General features: G+C 39.9%; 2 protein-coding genes across 3 annotated transcripts; one reads left to right on the top strand and one right to left on the bottom strand.

Annotated features, from left to right (window-relative positions):
• Positions 1 to 9,654: 9,654 nt before the first annotated feature.
• Positions 9,655 to 14,007, bottom strand: si:ch211-157b11.8 (fibroleukin). The gene is made up of 6 exons (XM_044176996.1): positions 13,302 to 14,007; positions 12,400 to 12,595; positions 11,944 to 12,021; positions 11,746 to 11,858; positions 11,347 to 11,609; positions 9,655 to 10,528 (listed from the first exon to the last, which is right to left on the bottom strand). Exons 1-6 carry the CDS (start codon positions 13,578 to 13,580, stop codon positions 10,186 to 10,188), a joined length of 1,272 nt encoding a protein of 423 aa, XP_044032931.1. The 5' UTR covers positions 13,581 to 14,007; the 3' UTR covers positions 9,655 to 10,185.
• A 2,976-nt stretch (positions 14,008 to 16,983) lies between these two features.
• Positions 16,984 to 26,224, top strand: LOC122866819 (ras-related protein rab7-like). Of its 2 annotated transcripts, none has more exons than XM_044176976.1 (6): positions 16,984 to 17,364; positions 21,839 to 21,901; positions 23,450 to 23,576; positions 23,720 to 23,938; positions 24,462 to 24,590; positions 24,772 to 26,224. In XM_044176976.1, exons 2-6 carry the CDS (start codon positions 21,849 to 21,851, stop codon positions 24,865 to 24,867), a joined length of 624 nt encoding a protein of 207 aa, XP_044032911.1. In that variant the 5' UTR covers positions 16,984 to 17,364; positions 21,839 to 21,848; the 3' UTR covers positions 24,868 to 26,224. The 2 variants fall into 2 exon arrangements, with proteins under 2 accessions (XP_044032911.1, XP_044032919.1); XM_044176984.1 differs by lacking the exon at positions 16,984 to 17,364 and adding an exon at positions 19,844 to 20,005.
• Positions 26,225 to 26,441: the final 217 nt, after the last annotated feature.

The following is a 26,441-nucleotide window of genomic DNA, read 5'->3' as shown; positions in this document are numbered from 1 at the left end:
AACACAAAAGCTGTAGTTGCACGCTTAAAAAAAAAAACATGAAATCAGTGTCCTGTTAGGAACAAAGACTGAAGAGGAACCTATTTATTGCAGTGTTAAACGCATTGTGCAGAGTGTGTGGGAAGTAACCAGTTATGGCAGAAAAGGTATTTTTCCATTATATACAAACTGGATGCTTAATAACTTGGCAGCTGCAGCAGCCCTGGTGCTGCTGATGGTCTCCAGGGTAACAGAGATAACAGCGCAGTCATTTTCCATATCTTACAGTCTATTATATTCAAGGATTAGTTCTCCTTCCCGAAAAGGTCAAACATAAAGTCAAGCCAACCAGGAGTGCTCCTCCTCCTCCTCCTCCTCCTCCTCCTCCTCCTCCTCCTCCTCCTCCTCCTCCCTGTGACAGAGCATTTCCCTTTTTTTTAATAATATTTAGTTAAACCATGTGTGATGACCTTTGCTGACATGCTTTGATAAATGCACACCTCCCACAGCAGACAACAAACCTCCCTGAATTATCCTTTAAAATTCTCTTCACGACCTATGTGTTTGTGGTGAACAGTGATTTTCTTTGGTTACCCATCATTATACACTATCATTTTATTTTTTTCTTACTTGTGTCTTATCCATCTAAAATCATAGTTTCTTCACCTCCTCACTGTGATCCAAACATTGCTTTCTCTTGAGTCAAGAGACAAAAACAAAGATTAGATTATATAATACCCCGTCAATGGTATGCAGGGTTGTGCAGTACCTTAATCCTTGCTGTGTAGCCAGAGATTTGAGAATATCTGGAGTAGCAGCCGAATTGTTCAGGGGCCATGTTCACAAAACATCCTGGCAGAGTCAGTCATAACTTTAAGACTCCTACTGTAAGTTAATGTTCAGGTAATGTGCCTCATCGTGTGAGTGTTTAAGAAAAATACAACAAAAGCGAACTAAAAGTATGTTCAAGTTTTGATGGCTGGTTAGTTTATAAGAAGCAAATCAGCTCGCCAACAAATCAAAACAATCCAATAACACCTGACAGTTTGCACAACTCTCCACCACTTGGAAACTGGAAAAATGCAGTTTGCAGAGCTGATGAACTTGAAATATCTCAGCTGTCTGTGAGAATTCTTCCTCAAACTAAAAATGTGCTCTTCAGATCCACATTTGTCTGACAGTTCATTGCGCATTCAAAATAATCACCAGATGAAATAACTAAATAACTAAAGCTGATTTCATGGCCATCGATTTAACTTAATTTAATTTCCTTCAAAATAATATTGTATTTAAAATTTTAGATAGTTAATAATTTAATTTAATTTAACATTTTAGTTATTTGACATTTAATTTAATTAAAAAGTTTAGTTAATTCAAAATAATTTAACTTAATTAGATTTTAAATTTTATTTAATTTTTAATTTGATTCAATTATTTTTTGTTTTATTTAATTTAACTTTTTATTTGATTTCATTTCATTTAGTTGTTAATTGAATTACATTTTAAAAATGTGATTTTATTTAATATGATTATATTTTTCTTTTAATTTAATGAGTAAATTCATTCAGAAGCATGATGTCAGCAGGGTCAACCCCCTCCTCTTAGCGTAGACGTTTTCTCAGTGAAAGTTACTCTCTGTGACTATGCTGCATGTTGGAATAATCAGGCGGACAGCGACACCTAGGGGAGAGAGGTTGGTCTCTTCATCCTCACACACCAACATGGACGATGTAGCTACGTCCTCACTTTGTGTTTCATCTAAAACCTATAAAAACTGATTTGCCTTCCAAGTGTACCTGTACCTGCAAATAATCCATCTTTGATTTATGAAGTTTTACATCTTGGCACTTATGTCAGACTTTGAGGCTAGAGGATAATTAGTCACAGCGCTCTCCGTCACCATAATCAAAACACCAAATGAGAAAATATCTTTTGGAAGAAGAGAGTACTTTAGGAACTGATTGGTTTGCTTGGGCTGCCTCCCATCCTTGTTCATATTTCCAGTGCTGGTAGTGTTGATAGTAAAGATGACAACACACACGGAGCAGCTTCAAGAAATGCTTCTAATTTTCTTCAGACTTGTAGTGACCTAAAACCTCACTGAGACACTTTATGTTGGCTTATATTTTAATTTGTCAGCCATCTGTAACTTCAGCAGAGGAGGCAGTGTCGAGGCAGCAGCCCAAAAGTAAGGAAAAATACTTGAACTTTGCTTGAGTATTTCCATTTTCTACTACTTTATACTTCTACTCCACTACTTTACTGAGGCAAATATTGTACTTTTTACACCTCTACATTTATTTGATAACTTTAGTTACTAGTTACTTTACAGATTCAGATTCAGAATCAGCTTTATTGCCAAGTAGGTTTACACATAAAAGGAATTATCTTTGGTATTTTGGTGCAAAACAATAAACATAATAGAAATATTAAGAAAGATAAGTACTGCAGGTCATGAATCAAAATATAAGGACTATATGAGGAATGAGGAATATAAAAAAAATATGTAAACAAATATTTAAAAAAGATTCAGATTGATAATACTAATAATTATATATCTATAAGTATAATCAACAAATAAATAGATAGAAATATAAAGTAATTACAATTAGCTTTTCTCTTACTAGCCGCAACATTAAACTGATAAACACATTAATGCATCAACTATTATAATCCAATAATATAATATACATTATTCTAAAATGGGCCATTGTGCATAATTAATACTTGTTGGTACTTTAAGTATATTTTGACTGACACGACTGACATGACTTTTATTTTAACAGAGTATTTCTACACTGTGGTGATGCTACTTTTACTTAAGTAAAAGAGCTGAGTACATCTTCTGCCTGAAAATTTGTAGGATTTATTTTGAGTCCCGTCAGATGGAGAGCCCGGTCCACACTCTGTGTTAAAAATGCCATGTTTATTCTTGAGGAAGAGTTGACCAAGATAGCTCCATCTTTCCTTTCATTATAAACTAGTTCCATATTATGAAAGGTTAAATTATACAGTATTTATAGTTTCTTCTGAACTGGACTGTGAGCATACAGTATATTGTCCTGTCATAGTTGGTTTACACGCATCTCACTGAACGTTTAAAAGACTGTTTCCAGTATCTCTAGTATCTTTTGAATGCCTACATGATCTCTTACTTCACCGTGTGTAGTCATGAGAAGGATCTTTACTAAGTCATTAGAGGTCAGAGGTTCACTACTTCACTTCCTGCCCAGAGAGCAGCAGGAAGGGAAAGTTTACAACACCTTGTCACTAACAACCTGTCAATCAAACTCTGTTTCACTGGAGCTGTCCAGGGAGTTGTAGAATTCAAAACACCCTTTTTTTTTCCTCAACCCGTGAGTGTTCATCAGTTTCAGACATTTATTTTGTCTTTATGTGAATCCATTTCCTGTGGAAGTGTGTGTGTGTGTGTGTGTGTGTGTGTGTGTGTGTGTGTGTGCTGCTGACAAAGTGTGTATGTACAAACGTGTGTAATAGTGTGTGTAATAAGGACTGTGAAGCAGTAACAAGAGTGTGTGCCTAGGTATGTGTGTGCGTGCGTGTGCGCATGCATTGTTTTTCTGTTTCTGTGTGCGTCTCTCCTCGTTCTGTGTCTGATCCTCAGTGATCGCGAGTCTATAAATCCCCTGACTTTCCTCCTCCTCCTGTGAAGAAATGTCTGCCGCTTTGCTTAAGCTGATTCTCCAGAGCTAACTCATCCTGCCTGTCACACACACACACACACACACACACACACACACACACACACACACACACACACACACACACACACACAAACACACAGAAAGACAGTGAATAAACAAGATGTGATCCATCTCTTCCACTGCTCTGTTTTCCTCTGTCTCTTGCTCTGTTCATCTGCATGAAAAGGTGCCTAACGTAACCTCAGTCATTCTCAAAATCTCATAGCATTTAGAGGAATTCACTGTGCCCTTTGCTGCTGTTCAAAGGGAGGACACTGAAGTCATGAGATTGCAGTTACAAGATGTGTGTGTGTGTGTGTGTGTGTGTGTGTTTTGTCACTCTGCCACAACTCTCTGCAGGTGCGAGAGAGAAAGCGTCAGAGAGAAGAAGAAAAACACAGTTGACCATTAGACTGCTTTACCACATCCTTCATACTGTACTTCACTTCTTTCCCAGCACACACATGCACACACACACACACACACGCACACACACACACACACACTGTTCATGTTTCATAATTTCTGACAAGCACAATGTGCATGTTTGTTGGTTTATTAATTGTCAAACGTTTTCCTGGTATTTCATGTGGATTATGATGAGCTGCTTCTGAACTCCCGGTGGTTTCCTTTCATGTGTATTTGTGTCAGTCGGCATTATCAGATTAGATAATCCTTTGATTTCAGAAATAGCGTCTGCCTGATCAGCATTCTCAATCTCTTCACCTTTCCTCTCGCTACAGTATTTTCTCCAGTTTGGTGGAATATAATGGAAACAGTCAATACCAGAGACTCTGATTCAGAAGGGGACTAAAGAGGGAAACTGATTGAAGCATTATCACCAGATATTAACTTGAGCATGAAGGTTTTAATCAGTATTTCTGGAAACAAACATGTATATTAAATCTACTTAAATAAAAATTGGTCGAAAAAATGTTTTTGATTAGGCACAAATTCACTGTTAAAGTTGTTTTGTTTTTTTTAACTTACGCATGAGAATTTACCCTGATCTATATATGATGTCATGAAGATAAACCGTCCTGATCTACTTCCTTGACAGTGAACAAAAGATTTTTTAAAAAGCTGATGAGAGCAGTGAGAGGGAACAAAAACAGTAAAGTTGCAAGCCGGACAGCTAAACACTGAGCTGAAAGATGCTATAAAGCTTGGTAGAGCTGAGGGGAGCTGCTGTCAGGTGATAATTATCTGTGGGTTCCTCACTATGAGTCACCCATTCACATATAAGCAGTCATGTGGTCCATTTGTAATATAATAATATTCATTATAGCTGCTTTAAAGAATCGTTAAGCTAATAAATCAAGTAGAGCTGTCTTATAGCAGAACTCACTAGGAGACAGTTGATCAAAGTTGATCAAACGTTGTCGTGCTTTTAACAAAACCATGAGAACTATGTGATAACATAAAGCATAAATTACATAGACGGTGTAGTCCCTCATTCGTCCTGGAGTGTTCTATCGTAGAAAAAGGTTTCAGTCGTAGTCATCTGGACACTATTTTCAGAATCAAGACGTTTCGGCTCCCATCCGGAAGTCATTCTCAATATTGAGAATGACTCCTGGATCCGACTTCCGAAACGTCTTGATTCTGAAAATAGTGTCCAGATGACTACGACTGAAACCTTTTTCTACATAAATTACATAATTAGATAATCAAAATGTGGATTGTTTTACAAAGTGGAGTAAATGATCTTACTTTAAATGGTAGCATGTGAAATGCAAAATGTCAGTAAAGATGAGAAGGTGTTGCACCAGGAAGTGCTGAAAGCCTATCTTTGTATTACAAGATGGTTTAAAACTTTGTTATCTTGACTCAACTTCAAACTTTGACAACATTATAAAAAATGTTACGGTTTCAGTGTAAACAGCTAAAAGGAAAAGGCAGCTAGAGTAAAGACACTGGAAATGGCATTTTATGCCACCTGGTCTTTCAGACACATCTGGTTTTCTGTCATTCTCACGGTTACAGTACACTGCTGTAATCTTATTATTTTATTTCTACTGATTTCTCATCAGCCCGGTATCCAAGCACTGATCATTCAAGTAATCCAGCTTTGTCTCTGCAGTGTCACATCAGTGTGCAACAGCTGCCATTTACAACCATGTGGGTAAAATTAGTATATCAGCATCAAGCAAACAACAAACAGATGCTGTACATGCTGAGTGTTAATTATATAAATATTTTAGTTCATTAAAATGTTGCTCAGTGTTACAAAATTGTTACACTACACAGCCTCTAGTGTCTCCTCCCCTCCCTGAAAAAGCTTTTCGCCTCCACTTTCTTGTGCAGATCTAGAAATGACGAGAGATGGAGCGAGGCCTGCCACATGGCGCCCTCTGTGTCCTACCCCCTCCCTCCTCTCCCCTCCTCACCCCAGCTCCTCACCACATCAGGATACACTTGTTCTGGTGAATTCCGGTTTCAAACGGAACGCTGCCTTTCTTTGGTTTTCTGCAGGACCAGTATTAAAAGCAGGCGCATACTGTCTCTCAGTGGCCCTGTGGTCAGGGAGGGGGATCCTCTAACGGCCTGTTATACTCACACACCTTCGAAACCTCACCCGGTCCTGCTCCCCCCCCCCCCCGAGTCTTCCTCCCCTCCTCACCCATGACAGCCCACATGCACACCCTTATCACCATGAGAGCAGATTAAAGAATGAAAAGTTCCTTCCACTGCAGGCCACAAAGTTCATCCCTTCCTCCCGCCTCTTTCAAGCTCTCACATCACTGAGGCCTTTTCTACTGCAGACACACAGATGTTGAGCCTGTATGGTAAATAATCTACTTATTCCACATTGCAACTGTATTGTGAAGTAGAAACAGTCTTTATATTTCTCAAACTTTTCTCACTGTAGTCTGGTTTTGTCCTTTGACCTGCAACCTGAATTATGGTGCCCCTAGTGTCGAAAAGATGCACTGCAATTAGTTTTTTTTTTTTTTAGTTGAACCTCAAACCAAAACATTGTATTTTAACATTTTGTAAGTCAAAACTCTCTTGTGTTTGCAGTGGTTACGTTACATGGCTGGTACACTTATCAGTATGAAACATCAAAACCACTGAAAGAAATCACATTTTACTGAAATATATAGCTTTAATACATACATACACATGACATCATGTATCCTCTCACCCTGCATTTTTCACACAAACATGTTGTGTTTGACTCAGTTATTGTTTTTAACTGTTTATTTTCATATAGAGCACAATATCTATTGTTCTGTACTTTCTATACACAGAATGTCTCAGCCTCTTTGTGTTTGTGACGGAGTTGCAGTTTCTCATGTGAAAGTGCCAACGAGACAGAGGGAAAATCATTTTCCAGACTTCCTCTTTGCTAAGCAACATTGCCATCTGGTGTTAAACAGAGACAGACTGGCTTACTTATACAGTCTCAGTGTAAAAGTAGTCAAGATGAGAGCTGAGGGGTTTCCAACAGTTGTTCTTTAAAAGCTGGACATATTATTGCTCTGTGTGAAATACCTGAAGATCTTTTTGGTCAGTTTTTGGTCTACGCACGTCCTTTCTGTGACTGAACTAAATCTGAGGAAGGACTGGAACTTCATTTTTACTAAAGTGAAATTGTAAAGTGTATAGTGAAGTCAGACTCTGCCTTTACACATGATATTATCGCTATTTACCCAGAGTGAGACTGATTGCTGGATGATCAGTAAATCATTAAAGTTGGGTTGAGTGATGGATGGATATCACCTGGATAAATAGATGATTTACCCAGAAAACTAAAATAAAATTTGTTGCAGTGGCCATTTGGGGATTTGTTTTTTGTTCATAGTATCTCTTAACTTTCTGTAATCATCATGAATCAGCTTGTGCATCAAATGATAAGACATCTTGTAAATATCTGCCCCTAGAAGTGTAGAGAGTGCTTTCAGCATACTCCATAGGGGGTCAGCAGTATAAAGATGAGTTGGGCTTCTGTTTTCAATCAGATATCTTCTTATGGCTCACAGTAATGAATGACATAGGTCACAGGGGAACTTCCCTCAGAGGAGCACAGTGTTTCTCAGAGGTATGTGCTGGCTAACCGCTGCCCAGGCTGGGTTTCCGGCCCTGGGACAGCAGAGCCTGCCGGTACCCCTCACACCTGCAGCACCACCACTATCACCCCACTCCAGACACTGTTCCAGGATACTGTGGTGACACCACCCTGGGCCTCTGTTCCTCCCTTGTCAACAAGACTGATGGATGCAGAGAGGAGAAAAGAAGAGGACAAGGGCACGCATTGATATATACAGTAACTGCAGCTCAAAGTATGAAGAATTAAATTTTGGGGGAGATGAATTGAGACTGAGGGATAGAGTGAAAAAAAAAGGAAGGTGAAAATGAAAAGAAAATTACAAAGAGTAGGTACTAGTGATTTATTTTCATATCAATAATGAATTGTCTTTTTTTTTTGGTATTGAGCTGCATTTGAGAGGTCCATTGTTATCCGGCACCTTTTAAGAATATTTTTCAAAGACAGACATTTTATTTAGACCAACAGGAGGATGTGTTCATCCTAAATAGACACACTGCAGATTTGTACCCGTCAAAATAAAGCTTTTCTCTGACTCTCCAATATGATCCGGAGCCACCAGGGGGCAGAACATGGAGCCTTTCACCTTTCAAACTTGTCTTGTTTTCTCCAGTAAAACAACACACACTGACACACAGAGACAAAATCAAATGAGAAAGCTGATATGTATAATGGCTTATATGGGTGATTGATCTTGATTACTTATGGTTAACTGTTAACTGCTGTGTGTGTGTGTGTGTGTGTGTGTGTGTGTGTGTGTGTGTGTGTGTGTGTGTGTGTGTGTGTGTGTGCAAGCATATATATGAAAGACAGAGAAAAGGGGAAAAGAAGCTTGTGGCTGCATAACAATAATTAAGGCGGCATGATCAAAACGTCTTCAATGGAAGCCATTTTATTTCTGATGTGCACTTGCTTTAATGAAGTCAAGCACATCAAATGCCTCTTTATCTGCTGAGAGAACCACTGAGTCTCCTGTGTGTGTGTGTGTGTGTGTGTGTGTGTGTGTGTGTGTGTGTGTGTGTGTGTGTGTGTGTGTGTGTGTGTGTGAGTGAGAGAGAGAGTGGAAGTGTGCACATGAATACAGGCGTGTGTGTGTATAAGTAGTGTGTGTGAAATACCATGGCTGGTCAGGAGTCTGCCCGCGGTGTGTCTGTGTGTTTGGATCAGAACCCGCTGACTCCCTCAGGCCCTCGGCCCCCTCACTGGTTGGCTAATATTAGATGTGCTGCTTGTCGGCGAGACTGACAGCTCATCGTGAACACTGTTAAAATAGGTGCAGCCATTTACACACACAGTGAGACACACACACAGACAAGCGTCACACGTGCATGGCCAGAGCTCACACACCAACTCTAAACTCCCAGAAAAGCCTTTGTGAAGCACAGCCAGAGAGGGAGCCGCCCGCCTGACGCCAACTTCAAAAGCAGGTGAGGCTGATTGTGTGTGTTTCTGTGTGTGATTGACTTGATAGTAGTGGGCGGAGGGTGGTTTTGTGGTATGAAGACAGGGTAAAGCTTCTAACGTTCAGCATCAGTGTGTCAGGCTTAGACCTGGGAAAGTATGAGCAAGGTAAGGTGAGAAAAGCAGCTTCTCCAAAACTGGGCTTCTGTCTGTTTAGTGTCAAACCGTGAGCTTTGGGTTTGGCTCTATATTTAATACAGCTGGATAACTGTGGGTAGACAGAAATGGGTTTTAAAAATCCCTATCAGCTCCCTGTCGCATGAATGATGTGGTGATGAAATTTGAAGTATCAGTTGTGTATCACCCAACTGTTAGAGCCTCCTGCAGGGTCACAATGACCTCTTAGCTTCAATAAGTTAGACATTTTCTCTCATGACATCATCTGACCTAAAATACATGTGAGCTGTTGCAGACATCTTGTATTTTAATGGGTCTAGGCAGGTAGGGTGAATCCGTGCATTCTTGTAGGATCAGTTTAATCTTTATCATGTTGTATGTGAATGTGTGGCATTACAATGAAATCATCCTTTACATGTAAACAATAATTGGATGTAGACAAATGCCTCACCAGGCATCCTGGTAATTAACTACAGTACCGCAGAATGTTATTTTTAATGCACAATAAAGATTCTGGAAATTTAATGCAACAACAACTTTTACAAACAATATTTTCAATATCTATTTCTTTGTTTCACTGGAGTAACGGTATAAATGTGGTTTTGCAAGAGAGAAGCCCTTAATAAACAAAATAATGTTGTAATATGATGTGCAAGTGAAAGTTTAGACATTATATGTTGTATATTTTTTTCTTTAATCTATTAGCTGCCATCTGCATGTAGCTGGTAAGTGACATGAAAGCTGCTCTAAGTAGAGTGATGTCCACACAGTGACTAAAACATCCAACAAATAGAAAGCCAATGCAAAACTGTGTTTGGTGTGATTATTATTGTAATCTAACACATGTTCCTGTGGGAATTGTTATCGTCATCTTTAGGATGTTCCTACAAAGTTCCTGGGTCTTGTCTTCATCTCCACCCTCTTGAAGGAGTAGCGTTCTCCGGTTCGTCCGTCTGTCAGGATGTACCATGTCCCCCAGTAGATACCGTTGGTCACCCCACTGTAGCGCCCACGGTAATACTGTCCATTCAGGTTTGCTGCCAGGCAGGCATCAAACCACCAGCCTGCACCGTAGTACTGACCACAGTTTCCAGCTGCGTAACGGTCGTGGTCTCGGTCAGCAGTGCTGAAAGATCTGCCATCGTGGTTGTAACGTTTGCTGTAGCTCAATGCATTGCCTGCATCACCAGAGTACTCCCGCGCTGTTAGACGATACCTGGACGAAAGAGAACGAACATACGACACACTTGTGAGGGTTGTGTGTAACATCCAAGTCATTATCCTTTATGCGTGTACTGGGGAACCAAGTGGATACACACACAACCATGCGTGCACTGACCCTACTGGTATAACGCCACAACCAGACCAATTAGGGGTCAGGGCAAAAGGGCCTGTGTGATGTGTGATTTTTGAAAAGAAAGATATTTCCTGCAATTTCTGAAACAAAAGACCCAGTATCTGTTTTACTTAATGGATGCTAAAGACTTTGAAGCTTGGTATCTTATGAATGCAGCAGATCAGCTTGAGCAAAGAGGAGTGCATCTTCATTTGCTTAAGAGACCTTCCAGACACAAAATTAATTTTCCAATTTTCTGTCTACTTTAGTTTAAACCTCCTGAAAACATTTTTTTCAATCAGTCACTTACTATGAGAGAGTCCTGCAAGAACACAATATTTTCTGCCAAATTTACAACAGTTTTGGTTATTTCACATGAGAAAATGAGGAAAAATATGATGGCACATACTTCCATGCACCAATCATTGTTTAGCAACATTTGGATCAAAACGTAATGACAGTTGTTGGTGTTGTTTGCTTATGTTGCCAGCACTGTCAATCAAACCCGATCAATCTACAACGAACCACACAGTACCGATGGAGCAAATTTTGAGTGTTAAACTCTTAACAAACTTTGACTTTGATTGTTGCCTATTTTTAGTCATTAATGTTCCAGAGAAAGATACTTAGTTTTCAGGGGCATTAAGATATTAAATAGCTATTGCAGAAAACGTGTGTGCCCCTGCAGTGTGTTTCACCTCTGTGCCTCTGAGGCCACTTTGAAGTTGTTGTAGGTAGCATGGCGCTTCTGCTGGTGCCAGTCCTCCAGCTCGATGCGGAGCTGGTGTTGGCCAGTGGATGTGAGGCCGTACAGTGCTGCGTTCCCCAGCCAGAGCTCTCCCTGTGGACTGCCAAAGCCCTCCCGGTATTCCTGCCATGTCCTGTTAAAGTCCAGTGAGCCGTCCTGCCGATTCTGGATCACCGTCCACCCTCCACCCGCCGTCTCCATGTCACATTTAGCCTGAGCCAAAACAAAGACTTTGATATTATAACACCTAGATTCTAGTGATCCACAGATAGCATACGCATCTCTAAAAGAAGAGGAGTAGGGTGGGGCTCCGTCTGTGTGTTTTATGAGTGTGGTGAATCTGAAATACCTCCAATGCCGGCCTGCCCAGGTCAGGCTGGATGGTGTAGATTCCATTCTCTTTGATCCCGAGCCTGTAAATCTCGGCACAGTCCTGAGGATGTAACCTCTCCAAGGGTGCGACTGAGAACCACACGCAGTACATTTTTATTCAACTTATTATTAATCAACAATAATTGTATCATGTGATCACTCCTAATGGCCTTGCCTGTGGGTGGATATTGTGTGATGCTCTTCAGGAAAAGCAGCAGGTCTTTCTCCCCCTCTCTTCCCACCGCTGCACTCTCTGTCAACCCAGAGAAAGATTAGGTTATCGGTGAGACAGTCAGGGGTTGAAAATAGAAGCTCTGTCTTTATATACTATAAAGGGGTTATAATACACAAAGGGGTTCCAGTTCAGAATGATAGCTTTTTAAAGCTTCTTCACATCGTGAGCTGTATAGTATGTGTGTCTGTGTGTGCATGTACACTGAGTTTTTCTCATCCTTCTCAGTGCAGTTAAATTCCTATGCACTCACCTATGACCGACACTTAGCAGGCCTCATTGAAGTTCTGTTTACTATGTGTGGGGGAGTGACTGTGCTGGCATTTGTGTGTGTGTGTGTGTGTGTTTGTGTGCGTGCGTGTGTGCAGAGGTTGGGGGATATAAATGTGTAGTACTCACCCAGTCGTTTGGCCATTGCTCCAAGGGCCTGGCTGTGACAGTGGAGGTCACACTCTGTCAGTACAGCTGCCATTAGTGCAAGGATGGCCCCTAGAGAGTTGCTCTCCTGGCCCCCGTGACTCCATGGCCCCCCTGTTTCCTGGAGAGAGCGCATGCAGCGCTGTAGCTGAACGAGACGCTCTTTGACACCTCCAGTCTGCAAAGAGAGCACTTACAGGTACTTCTTGATAAAACATTGTGTTACACATTAAGTCAGCAATCAATCAAGAGTAAACACTGCCAAATCCTCCTTATTCACAAGGAAATGTAATATCTATAAATGCTGTTGAGTGAAATAGTGCTGAAGAAAATAATGCTGTGCATGTGCATAATAATGCGTCTTTCAGGTTAGAAGAAGGCTAATCAACACACAAAACTCATAGCTCAGAGGCATGTTTTGTGTCATGCTCAGTCTGTCTCTTACACTTACATCCGCCATTGTAATCACGTCCCTCACACACCTGTTGCTGTATGAGCTCAGCACAACCATATGATGAGGGCAGTTTTAAAGCAGACCTAATTTTATCCCTTCTTTGATTGCTGACTGTCATTGCTCCATGGCTGTTAAGTGGTGCCAAGTTTAGTGTGCCGACTGTCCCATGAGAAAGGACCTGCTGGCCTGTGCTTGGTAAGTACACAGCTCAGTCTCCCTGGCACGCGTGCATGAATAGACAGGGGGGTCCGCTCTGCTTCAACTTGTCTATCAGTGTTTCAGAACAATCTCACTGTTACATGGCTGAGAAATATCTGATTAAAAGTTGCATAATCTGGCTTTTTCTTAGAAAAACATTTAAAGATTTTTCAAGTCTCATTCGGTAGTACAGCACACGACCTCCCACTACACTGTAAGTGATGCCACTTACCTTAGACTGAAGCTGGGGGAGATCATGCCTGTGCTCCACCCTCCGAGGAACATCTGAGATGACTGGAAATGAAACCCCCATCCTGCAGGCTGTTGTCCCAGTTTGACCCTCACAGGCCCCGGTACCCACTCCTGCCCCCGTCCCAGGCTGGATGGGTGCAGCCACCAGACTGTCCCTGCAGGGAGGCTGTGCGCAGGCCGGAGATGCATCTGAGGACAGCAGTGCTGCCACATACAATGACAGCAGAGGGAGCAAACCGAGAGAACCAAATGGAATCATGGGAATAAGCAGAAATGCAGGCTTGTCCTGACCTTTGTCTTAAACTCTTGACAGGTGGTCCGCTGTTCCTCCAGGAGGAGAGCCTCCTTCCTCCGAGCTGTAAGTTTATTTGTCCTTTTGTTGTTGATGATTCTCAGCAAACTTTCCCTTTCCTTAATATCTCAATAACTGCCTAATCAGGTGAAAAGTGTTTGCGTTCCTGTCCTTTTTGTTTAGATCTTTCTATTGTTGTCCTCGTGTGTCTTGTTTTCTACTCTTTGTGCTTCTTTTTTATCCTCTTCTTCTTTGCTCCCCCCCCCCTCAGTTCATCTCCCGGTCCTCCGCTTTCTCTTGCTCTCTCAGTGTTAGTGAGGTTGCTTTGGCTTAGATTCCTAGATAACTGCCGCACTCTTTGCTGTCTGACACGGACTAATGCACCCACCCCCTGATGCGCGCGCGTGCACACACACACACACACACACACACACACACACACACAGTTTGTCCATCTCCTTAACTCATCTCATTCTCTCGCTCTCTCTCAGACTCCCACACAGTTACACACAAAGAGGCATGTTTACACACACATACACACACACACAATGCACCACACATGAACGTGAATGGAGATCCTGCTCTGTCTTGAACACGTGCAGTGTAACATAATGCACGTGTGAACCAGTCTTTCACAGATTAATTGTCCTTTTTTAATGCTGTGGATAAGCTCTTCACCTGCCTCTGTGATCATACCTGTCTCACATGCTGTATGTTCATGTTAGAATAACTTTTTTTATTCCTCTCAAGAATCCCATACCCATTCTGAACAGACTTTAACCTCCTCTTACCCTTATCCATCAACGTACATACACGGCAAATGTTTGTAGAGATGAAAATGCAGCAGATGCCTAAAGTATGTGGCTCCTTCCCTCCTGTTTACCATTTTGTCACTCACGTCCTTTTGTGTTGCAGTGTTTGTGTTTACAAAGAGGCCATAAAGACTCTACATTCAATAGGAGCGAGAAGGCAGGAATTCCTCTATAAACACCAGTCATCAGGTTTCTACAGAGGCACACTCCCACTAACAAGGAGCACAAACACAAACGTAGACACACTTACGCATGAACATGGAGCAGAACGAAATCAAGATGAGATCTCTGTTAGGCTCAGTCAGGAAAATAATATTCGGAATGTGAAACTGTTCTAATGAGCCAATGGCAGCTCTGTGTTCTTTGAAAAATGAAGGAGTCTGTGAGTTTAAATGAAGATGTGTTTTGAAGATGTGAAGACTTTTCTTTTGTTACATAATTATTGAAAGATTCTGTTAGATAAATGATCACTGTAATGCTCAGAATATGGTGAACAATAAGATCTCTACAGATGCTACAGTTCTGAATTTCTCCAATAACAATTTGACATTTGTTTAATCTTGCATTTATTCATTAATCAGCAGGGAAAAAAGAACGGTAAATGAGTTAGCTTATATGACTGTTTTTCATCTGTCTCTGGCCAGATGTTAAAAAGGTACCCTAAAAATAAAATAAAACAGCATTTCTTATAAAGTGACTATATACAACATAATAAATATCATGCAGATGATAGTACAGTACACATTCATCAACAAATAATGCCACAGTAAGGCCACTGAAAAAACCATATGCGATTATTATGATCAGATCAGTTTAATTCAGCTGCATGTGAAGAAATGGAAACTTATTAAGGGCGAGGATTTTCTTATTCTATCTCAGATTTACTTTTAATATGTATAGCTGAGAAAATGGATTTCTGTAAATTTAAGGCATGTAGTGATGTAATCTTATTACTTGACAGACATGCAACTGTTGTGACTCAAACAGAAACTCATTTCAGATGTTATGAATACAGTTTGCTGTTGAAAGTATTTCTCTAAGAACTTATAGTGGGTCTAAGTGTGTCTGTGATACTCGATTGTGAGTTTACAGTGACATTTTTGCATTATTTTTTATCTTTTTTATGTCATTATAATGGCACATAATTATATGTTATTATATCAATATCACACACTTGTTATCAACACAAAGTTACATATCAATATGAAGTTTTTCTGTAATGTGTTCTGGTATCCTAAAATGTTTTGTCATATATATATAAATACAAATGGGTTTTTATTAGATTGAACAGACAAACTTTATCATATCTTTCAGAGATGCATTTTTAAGATATACCATGAAGAAAAAGCTTCTCCTACCCCACCCACCAACCACACACACACACACACACACACACACACACACCAGCAGAAATACATTTTCACTTATGGACTAAAAGTCTGCAGACAGGCTGTAAAGGCTGACCTGCATTCTCATCTTAGCATGCAACACTGTGTCATTCAAGTATCACAGAAGCAGATCACTTGATCTTTGACCTTTACTCAGCACAATGTCAACACCACAGAGTGCTACATTGCTAATAATCAGCTAATGTCTGGGACCACTGAGCAATGTCTGAGTTGACACTGTCCTCTAGTGGTGGATCATCGCAGCTCTCCATTTTGACTCTTGATTCACTACAATTAACCACACTGAAACATCACATCCCTAACATGTCTTGATCATATAAAAATGAAAGATGAGTGTTGATGTAGTATGCACACACAAGACATCCCAAGGGTCAGGAGTAAGGGACATCAGAGAGGTGGCTCCATCCTTACCCTGCTGACATATGGATGCTGAAAACCTGTCTGGCAAAGGAAAAAAATATGATCAAAAGCTCCAGAAAGGCTACTAAATGGATCTTGAGACTGTTCTCAACTCAACTGCTTTTCCAAGAGTGGATTTTGAACCTCAGCTTTTAAAGGGGCATGCCACCGATTTAACAAATGAAGTTGAGTTTACTGGTCATGTGGAGTACCACTCAGCCTCAGTCTCAGAGAAAAACCCTGATGTTGTCAGGTCAAGGCAAAACAATTTTAACAGAAAAGTTGTGTTTCAAACTGGGGGTGTGGGGTTTGAAATAAGTGGGCATTTAGTAGACAGTTGCATTATGGGAAGTGTAGGTACCAGTGTTTTTGGAGTTTCACCCACAGAGGCTAAAAACCTAGATCTCAGACTCTGTTGCCCCGAGGTCAACCATTCTTTTTGTCTTTTATGAGTCCCCCAACTAAATTTCTGCAGTACCCCTTTAACACTCATATGTGCAGGGACCCAACACAACTGAACCTCTATGCTTAAAAAATAACATGTATCTTTTTAATTCTTCTTGCATTGATGAGAAACCCCTGAAAACTGCAACTGAGTCTGAACATATAACCGTTTTCAATGGTTGAACTAAAATAACAAAATTGCAATTATTTCTGCAGAAATAATGCAGATTTTTTAGTCCATGATAAATATTACAATAAATCATAAGTGGGCTGGAATTATTGGTTAGCTGCGTCTGACGTAGGACGCAGGCGTTGTTTTGGAGGAGGAAGTGAAAGGAGAACAGAGAAGCTGAGGGTAGCAGACAGTTAGCTCGCTGGCAGGCAACACTTCAAGAAAAGTGCCAAATTTACACACTAGTTGTAGATAATCTGCCTCTGCAATTTACGACACGGTTTTTGTAAGTGTTCACGCAAAGGGCAACACATTTTCTAAGAATTTGAAACGAGGTATTGCCAAATTAACGCTAGCTAACGGAGTTCAGTGCCAGCGAGCTAGCTAGCTAGCTAGCTAACGTAACGCCTAGTTAGCCAATAACGCTAACTGTCCTGACAAATAACAGCTGGTCAGCTCGCAGCCAGGTCGGTTCTTGTCAAGAAGTCGCCGCTCCGGTGTGTTACAAGTTCAAAGTAAGTTCTTGAGACGACAACAGTCTGTTCATGTGTATAATATTTGCTCGGTCATCAATTCGTTTAGTGTCCTATTAACGCCAGCGCTATAACGTTAACAGCTAATGGTGGTGCAATGTTTTTCGAGAAGCTGCTTGGCAAAAACAAGGCCGGCCTGTAGCTCCTTTGGGTCGACTCCAATTAGGAAGGAGAACCGGGGAGGCGAGGTCGAACAAAGCATCAAAAGAGATTTCTCCTTTGTCAAATGTTGACACATGGATAGTGATGTCTCTAACGTTAAATACTTTTATTTAACCTTTGCATGCATAACGTTACAGAGAAGGAGGGAGTTCGGGGCACACTCAGCCTTTAACCTCAAAACTACCAATTTCTGCATGGTTGATTAATCATACGTCGAGGTGGGTTTTGGTAACATGCCTTGATGCTGGCAAGTATCGAGTTTTCTACAAGTCTTCTGTCAACAGGCTGTATGAGAGAAATGTCCTGTATCTGACGTGGTGTTGCTAGGCAGAAGGGACTCGTCCTTTGTTTTTCTTTGTGCCAAAGAGTTTTTTGTTTCTGTTGTGACTCACAGGTCTCAAAAGAAACATAGGTATTTAGTATAATGATCTGATGTGGCTGCAACGCCCATTACTTGTGCCAAAAAGCTTGCTGGATTGTCACCTGAAATCTGTTGCCATCCCAACATAAAAGTCGTGGGACATGTTACTACTCTCTGAATTTGTTTTTAATTACTAATTGCAGTAGTTAGCAACTATTTCTACAGTGCAAACAGCTCATCTCGGGTTACTTGATACTGGAGTTTGACTCTAAAGTATCTGCCTAGTACACAGCTGCGTCTCATTTTACATTGCTGTACCTTCCAGTTTGTTTTGTACTGGAGTACTACAGTGTTTATAGTTGAACATCTAGATTTGTCTTCAAAACATTTGTTTTTCCATTTGATACAATCCTGAATTACAACATCAGAGGCTTAAAACAATGTACTACTGTGTAAATGTAAGGAAAACATTCCTTTGAAAGCAAAATTTTATAGAAATCTTTTGCTGCACATGATATTGTATACTACTTTCTAACGCTGTAGTATAGTGCTTTAATCACATATTATTTGTTTATGTTTTCCATTCTATCAATACACTTGATTTTGACCACACTGACTTTACTCTTTTTGTTAACCCCGGGCCACTGGACCATCTGCTTATCACATGGGCACTAACCAAGATGCACGTTAAGTTGGCATAACCTTATGACTTGTGGAGATGGGTTTGAGCATTGGGAAACATCTGAACTCAGCCTTCCAAATCTATATTTAGTCCAGAGTTTGTTTGTGGATGTGGATGTGCATGCATAATCCATATCAAAGATGATCTGTGAATTCCAGCTGCTTGTGTTAGTGATTGACAGGCAGATGGGGTAATGTGTCGGGCCTTTTATTTTAGCCCAGCACAGTTTTTTGATTCACATTTCTCAATATGAATCCATGAACAGTTAGATTCTAATATTAGCTCGTGCAGTAATGGGCAGTTGCCACTATAAAAACATCTATTAATTGGTATTTTCATGATGCCTAATTTTTAGTTAAAGATATTTCCCCAGTCATCCTTTTTGATTCTTAAAAAATGTAAATAGATGGGAGACTGAACAATGGATGGATAAAACATAAGGAAAAGAACATGGCTTAAAAAGTGTTTAAATTATCAGGATTATACTAACAAATTTCAATTGATAGCTAGTTTGATGGTGGCAAACTGAAACAATTATTTAACTTTGTGTTGTTGTTATGCATCAAACTCATAATAGTAGACAGGATATGAAAAGTTACCTGAAAGTCATGGCTCAGACTGACTCTTTCTCAGGAGAAAAGAAAACACATTTGAGTACCAGTACTCTGTGCAACACTACCCTGACTGACTTTTAAAATATTTTAATGCAAAATGATGTAATAAAACATTTGCACAATTATTTGGGCTATTGCAACTGGCATGAAAATTGACTAAACTGCCCATGACACATTGGTTACTTTAAACCAGCAGAACACATTTTTTTAGCATAGAATAATGGCAAGAGTGCCATATCATCACATATTTCCACAGACCTGTAGATATTTTATAACACACTTTAGTTCTTTTCTTAATCCGTATCAAGATTGATTCAATTTGTCACAAAATGCTTACACTAGTATCATTGAAACCTGCCAGTTAATTTTGATGTATTATTGTATTTCTTGAGTTCTGTTTAACACTGACAGAATGAATTAGACTGTTTTTAGTGAGAGGCATTCACCTGATTTCCGACTGAACCGCCTGTCAGAGATGATAGTTGGCATTTAGCAATCAATGTCTAATGCTCTGCTGTTTGTCAAAGGTTAAAGATCTGAGTTTCTGCTGTAATCATGTGACTCTGGTCTGAGCATGCCCAGACTTCAGTGTTGTGCTGCTGTTGTTCGTACATGTATCAGCTAATCAACGCTTCACAGTATGGTAGTCACTGGAGTGCTGTGCTCATTCCATTCAGAAATAACACAAGGCTCCTGATGGGAAGTGAAGTGTTTTTATAGGTGTAGTTTCAGAATTTGGATTTACTTTAAGGGCTCATGTTTCTGTTAAATCAAAGTTGTGGTTTTTCATCTTTTTGTCTGAATGTAAGTATGCTTATTCCATAATTGGGTTACACTAAATACCTGTTTGGGTTTGGGGGATTGGCATGTCTAAAATGTCTTTTGTGCTATGTGCACGATGTATGTTGACTGAGCTGATGGTAAGTGGTCACGTTTTCTGTTAAAATGTTGTCTAACAGGTTATTGTGCTTCCCTGCCAAAAAAGGATTAAATTAATCATTTGTTTTCTTCCAAATAATGGACAGAATTGTTCATTAAAGACATTTTTGTTTACAAATTGCAAACAATATCACACACTCAAATACATCTGCCTATATTGTTTTTGTATAAAATTTACTGTACATACCCATATATCTATTTGGCCTAATTCACAGTTCAGATCATCTTCAGTGTTATGAGGAAACACTATAGGCTGCATATTCCCATCAGCCCACAGTTGCTACGGCTGCCATTCTCACTGAGAGTATGCACACCTACAGTGTAGACTTTCAAAGTTGCATTGTGCTGGACTGTTTACTTGGTACAGACAAGACAAATGTGTGAAAAAAGATAAAGCAGGCTCTTACGAAATCAAGGTTTATTTTAGTCTGTTTAGCCTATTGGCTCATGGATCAGGTTTACAGATAACCTCTTAAGACTGGAACGTAGCCATGTTTTGTTTATTTTACTGTCCCACAGTTCATTTTGTAATTTAAGTTTCCTCCATGAAAAGTGAAGTCATTATATTTTTGTCTGCCATAATGAAATCTTGGAAGGTAGGGTGAATACTGTAGGTAGATCGAAGGCAGAATGAATAATAGGAGGAGGAACTAAAGATGAGCCTCTGTCACGTTCCGTATCTCGGACACCAATGATGAGAATTGTACCGTAGTAAATAATTTGCTTTATTCCAGCATTGTTAAAATCACTGTAATTGACCTAATGTCATGTGTGATATCTTAGGAACAGCTGATTTTACTTTCACAAAACATCATGGAGTGATAAAATGCAGCCCATTGTCCTTTCTGGCATTTCTACAATTGCACTGTTAACCTACTTACTTTTGTGGAAACATGGTTGAATGAAGCATCTCCCAGCTGCAATTTTGAAATTTTCTAAATTAATCACATCAGCTAGTGGGGGACAATACAGAATTCACATGTTGGGCGATATCCCAGATCTTGCTTGCTTCATTTTGATGAGATGCCTAACGGTGAATTACAGTTCTTGCTGAAAATAGGGTCACATACTGTATCTCTGACAGACTAACCCAAATCACGGGGTTTGTTGTTGCATTGTTGGGAACAATATTTGCACACAAAAATGACAAATTTGTGCCTCAGTCTTACAAATTCAGTTAATAAAAATGACATTTAAAGGCCTTACATAGGGTGTTCACTTTTATAGTCTCAGATTTTTTATTAATAAAAAAATGGCAGTTCTAATATAATTAGGTGTACACATGAAGACTGAGATCAATACTTGCTGTTGTAGGTTGTCTGCTTAGTGACAGTGATATCAGCAAAAATAAAATGACAGCTGTGTCACTTCATTTGTGTAGTACGGAGAAGGAGTCAGCCCTCTAGGAGCTAACTTCCTGTGGTGCGTGAGAGAGAAAGAATGATGTGTTCCTCGTGATTTACCCAACAGCTTAGAAAGCACATGACTGGAATGAATGGTATTCAAACCTGATTGGTCGAGGGGCACAAAACTCTTATAATGTTTTCCAAAGGGCCTGTCTCCATAGAAACAGATTTACTTTTATATTGATATTATTGTGTCTGAATAATAGGAAACTGCTGATTAGGTTGTGACTTGCAATGTTGAGAACTCTCTGTATGCTGAACCTTTTGCTGTTTGTCTTTGTCTTGTCTGCAGCTGTGGAAAAATGACATCCAGGAAGAAAGTGCTCTTGAAAGTCATCATCCTGGGAGATTCTGGGTGAGTCACAAGATGGCATTTTTCTCTCCTACATGTCAAAACCAGCAATGCAGGGTAGGAAATCATCAGTCAGGTCTGTTCTAAAAATAGTTTGGTGGGAAAAACTTTAATGCCAAGGTATTGTTTTTGTTTTGAGTCGAATCATTGAAGATTATGAATCTGCTTCTTTATTCAGTTTGTATTAGTGTTACTTCCTCATTGGCAGGAGTTATTACTCTGACATAAGATGTCTCCAGGCAGACCTCTGCTCCTTACGAATACAGCCCTACTGTTTTTCAACCACACTTTTTTTTTATCTACAGACCTAATAAGACTAAATCACTGCCATTAATTTTAGTACTGCATGGGATTGTCTGTAAAGTAATTGCATTGTTATGCAAAGACTATTTGAAGAGCACTTGATGGTTAACAGCCTATATTAATACGTTGTTGAATACACATTGTGATAATAAATATTGGAGCTGGATGATATTGGAATTTTTCCTGTACTGATAATGTGCAAATGTTTTGTCTGTGACTCTTGGTGGTTTCCTACATTAGGTACAATATTCTAAACTATGGCTTGGTTATTTTTCTTCATGGCTAAAAGAAATCATCAACAGCAATGTGAATATGATGACCAAGCAGATGGAAACTTGACTGTTCAAACAAAGTCAGAAAATTGCATCACTTTTACTATATTGCAGCCTTTCAGACTAGGAAAAGGCAACATTAAGCCACAGTATATTATGAAACTACAATAACCAAGATCCCCGACAGTATCGGTCACTTCTCGCAATATTTACACTTGGCATTTCAAGTATCTCATATTCGAATAAAATCCAGATGCGATTAACCACATATATGTGTTTCCGTTAGCCAGATCATAAATCTGTTTGCATCTGTCTTGGTTTGCGACATTCAAATCAGGGTCGAAACTCCTCCAGCCCAGTGTGAGGTCGTAATACAATATATGATGTTTGAATATGAAGATATTTGGTAACTGCCAAAAATGTCAGAAGAAGAATAACTTATGCACTTTAGCAATTTAGTTAAAACAAAAAGCAGTCTAGCCAGGTAGCTAACAGTTATCCACAAACTAACACAAACACATGGATGAACTGGATGAATGTACTACCAGCGAGACAAACATTTTGCTCGGCTCCACGGGCACTCGCACACCTCTCTCTCACCCACACAGATCATGCAGTGGCTGCACTGATATGGTATCAGATTGAATTTGCAGGAGCGAACAGTTTTCTTCCTGTTGCTTTGTATGTGACAGGAATAACGATGGCCATTATCACATGGGTAAAGACCCTGTAAGTGGCTACTTATCCACAGACTGCTTACTGAAGTAGTTACATTTAGGAAGTGGTGTGAGCAATCAGATTTCAATCCATCTGTAATATTTCTGGATGCTTGAAATGGCAAACAGTCTAAATGGGGTCTTGATTACTTGATTAATCTAATTACTGCATCATTCAGCATGTACCACCTTTTATTTTTGCTCTTGGTCTCCCACCTACAGTATCTGTTATCCCGCTGTCTGTTGTCTTTTGCTCTCAGTGTTGGAAAGACCTCCCTAATGAACCAGTATGTGAACAAGAAGTTTAGTAACCAGTACAAGGCTACAATAGGAGCAGACTTCCTGACCAAGGAGGTGATGGTGGACGACCGGCTCGTTACAATGCAGGTACAGCACAATTACAGCTGGGAAGGTTGCATCTTAGTGTTTTGCATTATCTCCACGGTTGTTAATATTTGTAGCTGTCTTCTCATCTCTTCTGTCCATCTTGTCCAGTTTATAAACTTTTTGTCTCCTTGTTGGTTATCTAGATCTGGGACACAGCTGGCCAGGAGAGGTTCCAGTCTTTGGGTGTTGCGTTCTACCGTGGAGCAGACTGCTGTGTGCTTGTTTTTGATGTGACTGCACCCAACACCTTCAAGACACTTGACAGCTGGAGGGATGAGTTTCTGATCCAGGCCAGCCCTCGAGATCCTGAGAACTTCCCCTTTGTGGTGCTAGGCAACAAGATTGACTTGGAGAACAGACAGGTTGGTATGAGTGAATAATGCCTCCATGATGGCATAATTTTAAATCATTACCCATCCTGCATTCATATGTCAGATCACTCAGACAGTAAGGCCCATTTCCAATGTCCACCCTAACAGACTGTCTACACCAGATGTGTTTCAGCTGCATTTTCTTTTCTGATATGCATGCTTAACTACATGAAAGGGCTGTGAGTGCTGTTGAAATGCCTCTGAGCATACAGCAGTACTATGGCTGCTGCTGTTGTGCTGCTTTCGCTGGCTGGTGAACAGAAGACTTAAATTGACCTCACCGTCATGCTCAGCACAAGTGCCTGAGTGCAAGTGTATATAGGCTCAAACTCAGTGTTGAGAGTCCATAACGATGGACACATGGCATATGATGATCTTAACACACTTTAAGTAGTAACATTTAGTTTAACATTCCTTACTTTATTAAAAAGGATATTTCTTTTGGAGACAGCCTTGAACCCCTCCTTATGCATTTCGCCATACTGATGAATCTCTTCCTCTTCATTACACACAGGTAACCACCAAAAGGGCTCAGGCTTGGTGTCAGAGTAAGAACAACATCCCCTACTTTGAGACCAGCGCCAAAGAAGCCATAAATGTAGAACAGGCATTCCAGACAATTGCACGTAACGCCCTCAAACAAGTGAGTTACAGTTGCTTGAAATGAAAAATGAAAGACAGTGGACATGTGTGCTTTATTAGCATATCTCAGTGCAATGTTTGTACAGCAATGTCAGCTGAATAGTTTAAAATCACATCTTTATTACTTTGTCAGTTTAATTTTCTCCTGTGCTGATTATTTTCTCTCTTTTGATGCCTGTCAGGAGACAGAGGTGGAGTTGTATAACGAATTCCCAGAGCCCATAAAACTGGATAGGAATGATGGAGCTAAACCTTCAGCAGAAAGCTGCAGCTGCTAAAAGACAACTTGGACCATCTCCTCTCTTGGCTTTCTGAAACACCCTGTCACCAGTTACATCACCTGCACCTCGCTCCCAGGGAAAGGACTTCCCTACTGGTCTTCCTCCTTCACACCACCGTTCATTCCATCGACACAACCCCTCACACAGTACGATGCACATGGATGTACTCCCCCCACTTAGTACACAAATTAATACACAAGCGTACTCTCATAAAATACGCTGACACATCCAGTGCCCAAAGATTACACAAGAGAAGAATGACACCCTTTCCGACCTCACAGTCCCTGACTCAATAGTGAGTGATCCCCTGTCCCGCCTACGGGACTCTCACACTGAGGGGGCAAGATGGAGCCATGTTCAAAGAGTACTTTTGGGAACTCTAGATGGACTGGCTGATGCTCTGTAATGTGAGATGATGTTGGTTAATGTCAGCATCCCAAGTATCTTAATCAATCTTTCTGTTTTCGCTTTCTATTGCCTATCTGTCAAGAAATAATCAAGTTGAACTATATATATATATATATATATATATATATATATATATATATATATATATATATATATATAAATAAAATAAAATAAATCATATTTTTATTTTTTTAATTGGCTGATGTTATTTCTCAAGCCAATCTGAAACACATACTTGTTTTTTGCACTTTCTTTTTATGTTTTTGCCTTTAAGTGTTATAGAGGGATGACTGATTTTGGGCAACGTCTTCTACCACATGCCTTTTGGTAAGCTTCATATTATACCTCCTCACTTGTTTTCCCTGTCAAATATCCCCCAAGAATCACTTTGGTGATTGTACTGCCTTTTCCCTTCAAGGTTGTGTGTTAATGGGTTTATAAATGCCTCACACTGCAGAAGAAAGGTCCCTAAGTAGACATTAAGTAAAGGCTGATAATGCAGTCACAGTGTAAAACATGGATTAATTCCTTGATATATTAATATTTGCCTTTTATGTAACATTATTTGTACTGCTACTATTACTGCTCTATGTGTTATGTCCTTCATCAGACATCTTTCAACGCTATGGAATTACAGTGTGTGTCACCAACACAGAATACACCTGTCTTCTGTCTTGTCTTTGTTATTGCTGTTCTCTCTATCTGCTTGTAGCTCAGGTTGGCTAAGTACTTATTATTTTTAATGGATTGTGCATTACAGTGTATAGATGGTAAAGGTAAATGGCTGATGGATTGAACTGAAACAGATGTTCTCTTTCCATTTAAAGAAAAGATACAATTTTTTGCCCTGGTATTACTCCTTCTCCTTATAGAAATAAAATCACTGCGATGCCAATGATGTTGTCAAGTAAAATTGGGACGTCAAATAATAAAACTCTTGAATATATCAATCGTCTAACATTATGTGTCTCAATTTTTGTTTGATTGTTTGGTTAATTTATTAAAGCGTCCAGACACTGCCTCACTTGAATAGTGAAAAAAATAATTGACTTGAAACATGAAATTTGTGTGATACTATGTTTGGATGAACTGCAGTGTGGTAAATTCCTCCACACAGTTGTTTTCACTTATTTTGGCTGATCAGACTTCAAACACAAGGTGCT

The sequence above is a fragment of the Siniperca chuatsi genome, linkage group LG2 (assembly GCF_020085105.1).
Source record: "Siniperca chuatsi isolate FFG_IHB_CAS linkage group LG2, ASM2008510v1, whole genome shotgun sequence".
NCBI lineage: Eukaryota > Metazoa > Chordata > Actinopteri > Centrarchiformes > Sinipercidae > Siniperca > Siniperca chuatsi.
This window is presented reverse-complemented; position numbering and strand designations above follow the sequence as displayed.